This window comes from Oncorhynchus mykiss, chromosome 24 (assembly GCF_057628025.1).
Source record: "Oncorhynchus mykiss isolate SJ-2025 chromosome 24, ASM5762802v1, whole genome shotgun sequence".
NCBI lineage: Eukaryota > Metazoa > Chordata > Actinopteri > Salmoniformes > Salmonidae > Oncorhynchus > Oncorhynchus mykiss.
In genome coordinates this window covers 27,216,388-27,229,544 of record NC_143045.1, presented here as the reverse complement: position 1 = coordinate 27,229,544, position 13,157 = coordinate 27,216,388, and the positions used below count along the sequence as shown (strand labels likewise).

The following is a 13,157-nucleotide window of genomic DNA, read 5'->3' as shown; positions in this document are numbered from 1 at the left end:
CTAAAATGTTGCTTTGTCATTATGCGGTATTGTGTGTAGATTGCTGAGGATTTTTATTTGTTTAATCCATCTTAGAATATGGCTATAACGTAACAAAATGTGGAACAAGTCAAGGGTTCTGAATACTTTCAAAAGACCAGTAGGCCTATGCTAGTCATTTTTGCCCCATTGCTGGTGAGCTTACAAAGTAAATAGTTCATATTCTTGATCACCAAACAACTTTTGGAGCTGCATATCTATTTATTATGGCAATCCTCATCCTAAAATTTGACTTTGCTCTGCACTATGTGGTGGTTAATTACTTTACTATCAAATGAAGAGAGACAAACTTATCACAGAGTCAGAGTTATACTTAAACAAGTCAGAGTTATACTTAAACTAAATCTTTAATCACTTATTAATAAGGGAGCAGGTCAATACAATGCACACATATAAAGTGAATCGATTGAGTGCTCTACGATAATGATGGCTGGTCATGGCTGGTCGACGATTCACAATCAAATGATTCTTTGAGAGCCCCGAGACGAAACTACAAAGGTCTTTTATAGCCAAGATACACCCCTTTCAACCTACATGACGAACAACAGATATATATATAATGGGTCACGAGTTTAAGATCTGTATGAAAGATACATATAATACATTGCAGACAGTAGCTGCTGTGTCAACAGTTTTCATTGTAGAGACCAGTGTCTGGCCCTCCGACTCCAAACTGGAACCATCTCTCCCTGGTACGGTAAAGAACAGAAACATTAACTCATGCTCGTGACTGCTCTTTAGGTTTTATCACCCAAAAGACATGGTAAATCTCCTGTCAGGGTTATCTCCCAGAGGCCCATCCTCAGTAGAACACACACACAATAGTTAAGAATACTCTATTCTGTTGCATAAAACAACCATTTAATGTAATAAAGGTATTACAACATAATCTTGCAATTTTGCTCTCACAAATAACTCCTATAGCTTGTGGTGGCATATTTCTGCTTTACCAAATGAGGAGAGTTACAAACTACACACCAGTCAGAGTTATACTTAAACTACATCTTTAATAATAAAAGTAAGCTTTGCAATAGCATTTGACTTTCAACAATTCACTATTTCTAATGAACCGTTGAGAAGTGACTACAGAAAAATAAAAATATATTTTATAGCCAAGATACACCCCTCTCAACTTACATGACGAACCACAGATCTTAGGAACTGTTCACAAATAAATACTTTTTCTTGAGAAAGGAGTATCCCTTAGCCAGATAACGTTCGCTATAAATTATTGTTCAGTTTGGTCCCTCCGACGAGGTTCTAATCTCGTTCCTGGTACTTCATAGTACAAAAACACCAACTCATCCAATGGCATACATCAATTATCAACTCTAGATACTCCCATCTCAAGGAAACTCCCTCTTGACCCCACTTCTGGACAAGCTCACTGAGGGGAGTGAGCCTTTAGGTCATACACTGTCCCAGGATAAGTGTAAGATCAGAGAGGACATACAATGTTTCCAGACACTGCCATTCACCTCCCCCCAATGGGAAAAGGAGGGAGTGACTGGCACACAGACGTTGTGGAGACAAGTAATTGGTTGCCCATTAATCACGCCATCCCTTCACATGGTTTAAGAATAGGTAAAGACACATTCACATATGAAGACAATGTTCCATCCTGTCCTCTTCCCTTTCTGGTATTCTGCATAGCACCAGGGATATGTGAAAGACAAGCCTGACCTCTCCCCTCTCTGGGCCCCAAGTGACTGAGCCCCAGCTGAGGGAAAAGTGCAACTGCCAACACTCTAGTCCAAAAGGATACATTCTAATGACAAGTATCTCACATAAGCATATTATGCAAATAAAACATCTTAATTATCTATGTTACCCAACTAATTCTGATTCATCCGCCACAAGCTGCACAGCAAATCACACCCGACCTGTGTTGATTGACAGTTGGCTAGTCCAATCAGAGTGCTGAGTGTGCGTTTCACTAGCCAATCTGTTGCTGTTTTTTTGCAAGGCCGATGTTGCTACTGTCTCTGGCTTTGTGTAGAGTAATCCATCCATGTATACGCTGTGCTACAAAATGAGTGACAAAACATTACAATACCTGGCCAGAAGATTTTAAGTCATCGGTCTCAAGTCAATGTCAAGTCCCGAGTCTTTAGGTTCCAAGTCCAGGTCAAGTCTCAAGTTATTTTATTTTCTATCAAGTCGAGGCTCAAGTCCTCAAATTTGTGACTTGAGTCAGACTGGAGTCCAAGTCATGTGACTCGAGTCCACAACTCTGGAGAGAGGGGTGAGAGAGGTTCTGAGGGGTCAAAGAGATTCTGAGGGGTGAGAGAGGGTTGATAGAGGCTCTGAGGGGTGAGAAAGGGGTGAGAGAGGCTCTGAGGGGTGAGAGAGGCTCTGAGGGGTGAGAGAGGGGTGAGAGAGGGGTGAGAGAGGCTCTGAGGGGTGAAAGAGGGGTGAGAAAGCCTCTGAGGGGTGAAAGAGGGGTGAGAGAGGAGTGAGAGAGGTTCTGAGAGGTGAGAGATGCTCTGACGGGTGAAAGAGGTTCTGAGGCGTGAGAGAGGTCTGAGGGGTTAGAGAGGTTATGAGGGGTGAGAGAGATGTGGATGGGTGAGAGGGTTGATAGTTGTTTTGAGAGGTGAGAGTGGAGTGAGAGAGGCTCTGAGGGGTGAAAGAGGCTCTGATGGGTGAAAGAGGGGTTAGAGGGGTTCTGAGGGGTGAGAGAGGCTCTGAGGGGTGAAATAGGGTGAAAGAGGTTCTGAGGGGTGAGTTCTGAGGGGTAAGCGAGGCTCTCAGGAGTGAGAGATGGATGATAGAAGCTCTGAGGGGTGAGAGATTCTGAGGGGTGAGAGAGGGGTGAGAGAGGCTCTGAGGGGTGAAAGAGGTGTGAGATGGGTTCTGAGGGGTGAGAGAGGCTCTGAGGGGTGAGAGAGGTTCTGAGGGGTGAGAGTGGGGTCAGAGAGGTTCTGAGGGGTGAGAGATGGATGAGAGAGGCTCTGAGGGGTGAGAGGTTCTGAGGGGTGAGAGTGGGGTCAGAGAGTTTCTGAGGGGGGAGCGAGGCTCTGAGGGGTGAGCAAAGGCTCTGAGGGATAAGAGAGATCCTGAGGGGCGAGAGAGGTTCTGAGAGGTGAGAGAGGGATGAGAGAGGCTCTGAGGGGTGAGTGAGGCTTTGAGTGGTGAGCCAAGGCTCTGATGGGTGAGAGAGGTTCTGAGGGGTGAGAGAGGCTCTGATGGGTGAGAGAGGTTCTGAGGGTTGAGAGAGGTTATGAAAGGTGAGAGAGACTCTGAGGGTGAGCGAGGTTCTGAGGGGTGAGAGAGGTCTGAGGAATGATAGAGGTTCTGAGGGGTGAGAGAGGATCTGAGGGGTGAGAGAGGTTCTGAGAGCTGAGAAAGGGGTGAGATAGTTTCTGAGGGGTGAAAGAGGCTCTTGGGAATGGTATAGCCATGTAGAACCTGTGCAATAGGCATGTAGACTTTTACTAGACACTGTACAAACCACATGTAACAGGCTCAACTTGCCCGACTGCAATAAATGCCATAAATTGTCTGTCTTTCACTTAAACAATGGGGAAGAACCAGATATATCAGTTTTAAGCTGAACTAGATATATCAGTTTTAGGCTATCGGAATTATTTGCAAAAAATCACCTTCCCAATGGGGAAACCTCTGCGTGACTGCGACTGTCGTGACTGCTCAGTTCACTTGCCCCAGGCAATAGGGCAACCCTTAATGTCAGTCCTATTTTCATTTGTTTAACACATTTTTGGTTTCTTCAAGTTTCCATGTGTTATTTCATAGTTTTGAGGTCTTCACTATTAATATACAATGTAGAAAAGTGTGATATGTTATGTGTGTCTGATGGCAGTGTATTCCAGACATGGGAAGCTCTCACAGAGAAAGCGGATTTACTAAAGGTGCTTTTCCTTAAGGGAACTATACAGTCACCTCTCATGGCAGACCTTGTGGATCTGCTGCCATATGTTTTGGTTTTCTGTTTAACAAAAACACAGTGGAGGGGGAGCCAGGCCATTTAGGATCTTGAATACAAGACATGCGTCGGTGTATTGCACAAGATTTTCCCAACTCAGGAGCTCATGCTTTCTGAGGATGTAACAGTGATGATGGCTGTTGGGCTTCCTATCAAGCACTTTGAGAGCCTGTTTGTAGACAGACTGAATAGGTTTTAATGTTGTACAGCAAGCTTGGGCCCAACTAGTCAAGCAGTATGTTAAGTGGAGGAGTATCATAGATTTAAAGTACAGTTTTGCTTACTCTGTAGTCAAACAATTTCATATAAATCGGAAATTAGCTAGGTTGAATTTGGATCTGAATGATCTTTTTCACATGCTTTTGAAAGAGAGGTTGGAATCGAGTATGATGCCAAGGTACTTAAAATCAGATACCACCTGGAGCTTCTCCCCTGACACATAGACATCTGGCTCAGTAGCATCTGTTGCCCTCTTTGTGAAGAACATGCAAACAGTTTTTTTCACATTGAGATGCAAACACGAGTCACTGAGGCACTTTGTAACCTGGACCATTACAGTAGTGAGTTCTTGTGCTGCTTGTTTCTTGCTCTTTGCATGCACATATATCACTGTATCATCTGCATACATTTGAACTTCAGACCCAGTACAGACAGAAAGCAGATCATTTATGTACAGACTGAACAGGAGGGGCCCCAGTATTGACCCTTGGGGCACGCCCACATCATAGCTACGAGTGGGCGACAGCTCATTGCTCACTCTGACACACTGAGTTCTGCCTTCAAGGTATGATTTCATCCATCTCAAGGCATCGGGGGAAAAGTTGAACTTGGACAATTTTGTGATGAGAATCTCATGGTTAACAGTATCAAAAGCCTTCCTTAGGTCCAGAAACACAGCCCCAACAACTCCCGCTTTGTCCATCTTGGACTTCACATTTTCCAGAAGAAAGCAGTTGGCCGTTTCTGTGGAGTGTTTCGCTCTGAAGCCAAAATGCATGGAGTGTAATGTGAATGGGGCTGTTGTTGAGGTGGGCGATCAGTTGTTCTGCTACACACTTTTCAACAACCTTTGACACCACAGGTAGTATACTAATGGGCCTGTAGTTACTCACGGCAGCACGGTCGCCCGATTTAAAGATGGCTGTTATTATGGCCGACTTCCATACCCTTGGAAACACACCGAGACCAATAGATGTGTTGGTGACCTTAGTAATGGGGCCAATGAGTGACTCTTTGTAGTTTTTAATAAGAAAGGTAGAGTCCATCCCAAACACATCTTTGGCTTTAGAGTTCTTTATTGAGCTAATCACCTTGTCCACCTTTGACTCAGAATCCTCCCTTATGATGAAGACAGGTTGAGTGTCATTCACTAGCACTGAGCCCAAGAAACCAGTGGAGGGGTTCTGTGTCAGTACCCTGACACAGTCAATAAAGTAGGAATTGAAGGCTATTGCTATTTTGACTGCATCCTGTGGTTACGTGTGTTTGTGAAGCAGAGCTCCTGGGTAGAGGCTACTAGAACCCCACCTCAGAGATCCACTGGAATGTCCCAGCTCTTTTGGAGGCCATTTTGAATGGTGATGGATATGACTTTCTATAGCCTACATGTACCTCAAAATGAATGCATGCACCTCAGATCTCTACTGGAATGACCCATTTCTATCGGAGACCATTTTGAATGAAAATGTTATTATCTTAGCTGTATTTCCTCTTGCCCAGGATTCATTGCAAATGATAATTGGTTTCTAGTTGACAAAATATGCAGGAAGTGGATTTCCCCAGTGTCTGCTGTAACGTTAAAAGCAGGATATAAAGTATCCTCTAAAACTAGACGCAAAAGAGACCTGTTTCATACATGGAGTTCCTATAATAATGTTCTATTCATTAATGTGGTGGTGGACTCATCTTGTTTTAGGCTGATCATTGACACTTGTTTATTCATTGTTAAGACGTGAGAAATATTGATTGCGGTATTAAAAACAGAAAAGAAACTAGAGATGTTAGTTTAGTTGAGTTTTAATGTGAAATAGATTTAAACAATAACATACATATACACATATAACCATTGCAACACATTGTCAGGACAAATGATAGAAATGTAAATGTTGCATGTGTGCTGTTTGGCGTGTGTAAATCTCCCATATAAATCTTACCACACCATTACAATAAATCATCCTTCATTTCTCCCCAGAAGCATCACACATTCATCCACAGTACATAGTCCTTAATAAATGCTAATTTTAGACTTAATTCAACGTCAAGATATTATGGTGTTTCTAACCTAGAGTTTTCTGGTAGCACGTTATTACAGAACAAAAATCTAACATCAATCTAGAATTCACAACATCTGTATCGTACCTCTAAAACTACAACAAATATACTGAATAAATAGGTAATTTCCCCGATGAAAACATTTATTATAACAATAAGGTCAGCAAAGATTGCATTTGGCTTTCACTACAGTCTTCTCATCACAACGAATTGATTAGCATTCAGTTAGCCCAACATTACAACAATTATGCCACATTTTTACACTCTTCACATTTAATCTTCAGTTATCTTCAAGAGAGCACTCTTCATTGGCCTGAGATGTGTGGGTCCAGTATCTGATCTGAGCATCATCATTGGTCAACATAGGATGGAGGGAATGGGGGAAGGAGGGAATGGGGGAAGGAGAGGTGGATGGAAGCGAGAATGTAGGAGAGGATAGAGTGGGAAGGTCCTCTTCATAGCATACTGCTCTTCACCCTCTCAAAGATCTGTCGAACCTTGATAGCCGGGACACAGCCCTCCCTCACGATGCTAATTGTACCTGGGGGAGAAGGAAACAATTCTGACTAAGTGATCATTGACACACAAGGAGCCATTGGGTGGGACTAGGGTTGCAAAGTCTCAGTAACTTTAACTAAATTCCTGGTTGGAGGATTTTGGAAATTCCTACTTAAATCCTTCTGAAATCCAGGAATCTTCCAACTAGGGTATCTGGAAAAACTGGGAATTTTGAGAAAGTTATTGGAATGTTGCAACCCTAGGTGGGACAACACACATCCTAAGAGGTTAGTTATGACTTATTGTAGTGGGCTTCTGTACTGCACTGTGACATCATACCTTCATCTATCTTGAGGCAGTTGACCACTGTGGAGGCTACGACCTCGTTGGAATCCCCGTCACACAAAACACCCTGGATCTTATGGCCCAGACGACTGAAACACACACAGATAGAGGAGACAGTATCACTATCAGCATTAGGAAGACAGTTTGAGAGTAAGTTCAGGTACAGGTTCAGGTTCAGAACAGCATCCAGAGTAAAGAACATCAGCTACATTATTACCCAATAACTAGTAGAGGACTAACACAGATACATTATTACCCAATAACTAGTAGAGGACTAACACAGATACATAATTACCCAATAACTAGTAGAGGACTAACACAGATACATTATTACCCAATAACTAGTAGAGGACTAACACAGATACATTATTACCCAATAACTAGTAGAGGACTAACACAGATACATTATTACCCAATAACTAGTAGAGGACTAACACAGATACATTATTACCCAATAACTAGTAGAGGACTAACACAGATACATTAGCATAACTGTACATTTACACAGCAGGCTGACTGATACCAAACCAGTCTGACAGGAAAGATCAAACCGGTCTATAACAAGACTCCTGGATGCAGAAATACTTCAATAATGACATCACTCTCAGCATCACATCAAATAGTTCTCTTCAGGTTAAATAGTCATAATTTGATGAAACCGTGAAGAAGGCAGCACAGCTGTGGAAATGTCTAATTATTACATTGGAGCTGCAGTGTGCACCATTTATGACATGTTATAAATGGTGATCATTTACCACTATAATGTTTTATCAATAAGCACCAACACGCTTGAGTACAGGTGAGTATTATGCTAAACTGTTACCTGATGACCATGTCGTGGTGCGTGCTGTCAGGTTCTCCGCTGGGATTGGCTGAGGTGATGGCGAGTGGGCCGGTGATGTCACACAGGTGTCCGGTGACGGTGTGGTCAGGGACTCGGATCATAATGCTGTCCTTGGTCCCCACGCGGTCGTAGGCTGGACCCACACCTGGACAACACATGTAGACCATTACCTCAGCCGAACTTGACCGACACAGGTGCGAACACAATGATTAAAAACACTATTTTAGTTTAGGTAAACCCCCAAAAGTCAACATATGATTCAAATAATTTCTGTTAACCTATCCCAGTGCAACATAAATAAAATAATATCTAAATACCACCAAAACTGAAGTTTTCAGTTGAGGCTGCTGAGGGGAGAACGGCTCATAATAACAGCTGGAATGGAGTCAATGGAATGGTATCAACCATTCACTCACTACATTACATCTATTACACTCCATTCAAAATATTATTATGAGCCATCTTCCCCTCAGCAGCCTTCACTGGTAATTTGCCATCATGGTACTGACCCAGTCTGAGTAGCCAATCTCCCTTGCAGACGATGCAGCTGATTCCTCCAGGGTAGACGTTCCTCATGAACTCCCAGAGTAGAGGACTGAAGGGGGGCTTGGCAGCCACCAGCTGCTCCACACTGGAAATACAGATACAGATCGGCTTCTCTGCTGGGCGGTCCTGGTTAGGGGTCAGAGAGACAGGTTAGGGGTTAGAGGTCAGGGGTCAAGGGGCTTGGCAGCCACCAGCTGCTCCACACTGGAAATACAGATACAGATCGGCTTCTCTGCTGGGCGGTCCTGGTTAGGGGTCAGAGAGACAGGTTAGGGGTTAGAGGTCAGGGGTCAAGGGGCTTGGCAGCCACCAGCTGCTCCACACTGGAAATACAGATACAGATCGGCTTCTCTGCTGGGCGGTCCTGGTTAGGGGTCAGAGAGACAGGTTAGGGGTTAGAGGTCAAGGGGCTTGGCTCAGCTGCTCTACATTGGAGATACAGATTGGCTTCTCTGCTGGGCAGTCCTGAAAGGGGTCAAAGAGAGGTTAGAGGTCAAAGGTCAGGTGTTATCCAGTTTCATCCAAAAACAAAATTTTGTGAGCCAGTGCATGACAATTCACAGTATAACATTAGGGTTGTTCCAGGACAATTGTCCATATCAGGCTCGAAGGACCAGTAGCCTACTTGCTGGAGTAACATTGGCTTGTTTAAGAGTATGAGGACAGTATGTTACTGATAATGTGAGTGTTACCTTGATGTTGTAGATGCTCTCGATGGCGTGAGGGTTCTTGCAGGAGGCAGCCAGGGCGTAGACAGTGTCGGTGGGGATTCCACAGACCCCCCCGTTGTCTAGCAGTCTGTTGATTTTCAGGAGTCCACTAGTCAGCCTGGAGTCTGCTACGGGACAGGGCGAGTCAGGCGACAACGCTTTCCGCTGCTTCACATCCTGAGACACAACACAGAGAGAGAAGATATTGAGCAGAACAGAATGGAGTAGGATGGAATGGTATGGAATGAAATGGAACAGAACAGAAACAAATGGAATGGAACGGAACGGGAACCAAATGGAATAGAATAGAATGGAACGGAATGGAATAGAATGGAACGGAATGGAATAGAATGGAACATAATGAAATACGGAATGGAGTGTATTGTTCTCACCTTGAACAATGGCGGGCCGAGGGGCAGCAGACTCTGAGAGAAGGTAGAGTTGACCAGCGATGCCAGGGCTCCATACACACAGATGATAGAGAACACAGCTAGCATAGCAACTGTAGGAAGAACGCAAGAGCAATGTTAGAACAGTGACATTCAACTGACATCTAGGTTTCAAAACAATGTGTACATGATGCAATGTTTTGAACAGAAAGCGTACATGTTCACTATGGTAGAGATACTGTGCAGTAGGTCTGAGACCGTAAGGGTAGTGAGGTGAGAAGCAGGTTCCTTACTCTCCAACTGGTAGGGGAGCTGTTGGAGGGTGGACAGGAGGAAACAGACCAGGACCACCTCCATGACTGTGGTCAGAGACAAGAGGACCAGGTTCCCATATGCAGCTGGGGGGTGGACACATGGAAATATGGAGAGATGTAGAAATGGAGAGGTGGAGGGGAGAAGACATGGAGAAAGTTAGCAATACAGGATGAATAGACTGCATGTGTCCCTAATGGTCACCTATGTCCTATATCAGGCTTCCCCAACGGCGGCCCACGGACACATTTATTTGGCCTATACATTTTTCTGAGCAAAAACAATTGTTGGATATAAAAGACTGTAAAAACACCAGCAAATCAGCTCCAATTGATTTTATTTTGGAGATCTGTTCCAAAGTATTCCCACACATAATAGAGAGATATATGTGATTGTGTAGAAATGTAAGCAATGTTTGAAATTACTATGTTTTAGTCAAATGTTTTATCTGTTCGGGCTTCTTACGGTTCATTTGCAGTCTACAAATTATTTGTATTTGGCCCTCGGCTGAATATAGTTGATGATCCCTGCACTATGGTGAAGCACTACTTGTGACCAGGGCCCATAGGGCTACATAATGAATAGGGTGCCAAAAACAACCTCCATTTTTCACTCTCTTTATCTGTTGAAGCAGGTGAACAGGTAGATTTTGGTCATTTCATGAAGAGACTGACCGATGAGCATGAGGAAAGCGTTGATGACCAGGAAAGCGATGGTTCCAGCTGTGAACCCTAAGGACCCTGCTGGAGAGATCTGTAGCATGAGGCCTGAGAATAGAACAGAGAGTACTGGTTACTAAACAGGTCACAGAGCATGGAGACAACAACAACAGTAACACGGACAAACTGTCCTGCAAGCCTCCTCTTGACATTATTGTATAATTTAGGCTAAAATTAAAGGCACATTCTTCCTGTTAGGATCTGTCAATGTATGAAATGTGTAAAATTCTATATGTATGTCAGCACCAAGGCCAAATTTTCATTTTGCGTAAACCTAATGGATAATAAAGTCTTCTAATCTAATCCTTCAGTCCCAAATGATACCCTATTCCCTATATGGTGCACTACTTTTGACAAGAGCCCTGTATAAGGTATAAGGTGTCATTTAGGAGGCAGCACAAGTCAACCATGTACCTGCGAAGCGGTACCATGTCCATGTAGCCCAGACAACCATGTAGAAGGATGGGATGACAGACCCAAATCTCTGTCCTCCCCTGACCTGCAGTCTGCTGACCAACCCCTGTACCAACGCTCCTGACACCAGCACCCACGGAACGCTCAGCCGCAGGAACACCCCACTCTGACTGGACGAAGCAGAGTGGAGTGCCGAGAGAGCTGCCACCCCGTTGGTCAGGTAGAATAGAGTGTCAGTGATCTGAATTGTCGGTGGTGATAATGACAGCGCCGGGGAAGAGCAGCAGTACAGGACGGAGCGGAGGCGGTCAGAAGAGACGAGCTGAGGACCCACTGGGATCAGAATCTTCTCAGCAATGGAGTTGATGAGGCGGCAGAACGTCCCGTAAAGAGAGGCGGCGGCAAACAGGGAGCAGGACACCCCGAAGAACATGTAGTACCCCTGGAGGGGGATCTGGGGGACCGTGGACACGGACAGCAGCAGGAACAATGCATTGTGGGCCACCTCCAGGGCGTCATTACTGAGACTAACCACTAAAAGGAGCAGCGCTGCCGTCACAAAGAACCAATCACCAACCATTGCCTGTCTCCCAGCAGCCACCTCTACCTTCGGCTCCGACATGATCAGGGGTGACAACACAAACTCCTCCCACGCCTTGGTCAGCCAGTAGGTGGCATGTAGCCCAGCCTTGATGGCCAGGTAGCCATCATGCCGCAGGTGAGCGTAGTAGCTGGAGAGGAGCTGAGCAGCAGAGATTATGGACACCCACACGGCCCCCAGGGAAAAGGACGTGACGTAGCTGAAGCTGTAGAACAACAGGATGAATGGAGACACGGTGTCACAAAAAAAGCAGAGCGCTTGGGGTTCAGCGTACTTTGTGTTCTTCTTCTTCTCCTGTCCCAGGCTCTGAGCGCTGGCCTTGGGAGTTTGATTGGTTCCCAGTAGGAGCACATTAAACAGGGGGTTGCCAAATCCCTTCAAGACGTAGCGCTGTGCCAGGCCTTTCACCAGCAGGGCTGCGCTGCCGTACATGGCGAAAAGAAGGATGAGGAGTTCTAGAATACCGGAGACGATTAGCGGCCAGGCGGAGGACACTCCCAATACCACGGCCTCAAACAGCAGCGTCAGAGTGATGGCGCCGAACACAAAGGGCATGATGACGTTTACCGTGGCCGAGCAGAAGGCCAATAGGAAGGAGAGGAGGATGTACGGGACCAATCCCGCGATGGCAGTCTGGGGAATGTGCAGGAAGAACAGCCAATCAGGGCTCCGTGAGGTGCCGTTGATGAGTTCCGCTGACAGGGATAGGTTGGTTATGAGGGAAGTGTGCATTGTCATGTTGCTCATCAGGTCATGTGACAGGGTCAAGTTGTTTGTGATTGGTTGTGAGGCACCCTGGAAGATGCGTGTGGCGCCATAGCTCCCCCAGAGTGCTGCGTAGCCGATGAAGGCAGTGCTGCTTAGGTGGTCGTATTTGCGGAACGACAGGAGGCCGGCGATCAGCTGACACACACCACCTATCAGAATCAGGTGAACACCTGCAAGCACACAACACAGTTAGTGATGTTGAACAACCACCTACAAACACACAACACTGTTAGTCATGCTGAACAACCAACTGAAACACAACAGCAAGAACAGAGTAGAGTTAAATAGTGATCATGATGAATGGATGGATTGATTAGCGTACCTGCCAGAATGTTTTCCACCCCCTGCGCCGGTACTCCGGTTCTAGCGGTGTTAAAGTTCTGCAGTAGAACCAGGAACGCACTGATCCCATTGGATAACATGCCCAACACCCCCGGCTCACCATAGAAACTGGCAGGAAAACCATCCACGGTTGCCATGGTGTCTGTCGTTTCAGTAAAACAATAGCAAAAGTAATAATATTATATGAACATGAGAGAGAGGACAGCGAAGAAAACAATTATAATGAGAAAATAAATGATGAAAATACAAGCTATTCAGTAGCATATTATTCCAGCATCAGTTTGGGGTGAAGTGTTTAACTATAAGGCTCTAGACTGGGGTCCCAAATGGCACCCTATTTAGTGCACTATATAGGGAATAGAAAGCCATTTGGGACGCAAACTAGACTGGTGTGGTTGGCTGGTCTGTCTCTC

General features: G+C 45.1%; 1 protein-coding gene across 1 annotated transcript; it reads right to left on the bottom strand.

Moving 5' to 3' along the window:
• Positions 1-6,643: 6,643 nt before the first annotated feature.
• LOC118944053 (uncharacterized) lies at positions 6,644-12,881 on the bottom strand. Its single transcript, XM_036961606.2, has 10 exons — positions 12,725-12,881; positions 11,034-12,572; positions 10,575-10,667; positions 9,882-9,986; positions 9,592-9,701; positions 9,182-9,376; positions 8,453-8,615; positions 7,923-8,088; positions 7,094-7,188; positions 6,644-6,797 (listed from the first exon to the last, which is right to left on the bottom strand). Exons 1-10 carry the CDS (start codon positions 12,879-12,881, stop codon positions 6,712-6,714), a joined length of 2,709 nt encoding a protein of 902 aa, XP_036817501.1. The 3' UTR covers positions 6,644-6,711.
• Between the last annotated feature and the right edge of the window lie 276 nt (positions 12,882-13,157).

What these genes read in the sequence shown, in the direction of transcription:
- LOC118944053 (XM_036961606.2), bottom strand. Translation starts at nt 12,881, where the DNA reads ATGGCAACCGTGGATGGTTTTCCTGCCAGTTTCTATGGTGAGCCGGGG. An exon ending in GACATGGTACCGCTTCGCAG is followed by an intron (nt 10,668 to 11,033) that starts GTACATGGTTGA and finishes TTCTATTCTCAG; the next exon opens with GCCTCATGCTACAGATCTCT. An exon ending in AGAGCATCTACAACATCAAG is followed by an intron (nt 8,616 to 9,181) that starts GTAACACTCACA and finishes ACCCCTAACCAG; the next exon opens with GACCGCCCAGCAGAGAAGCC.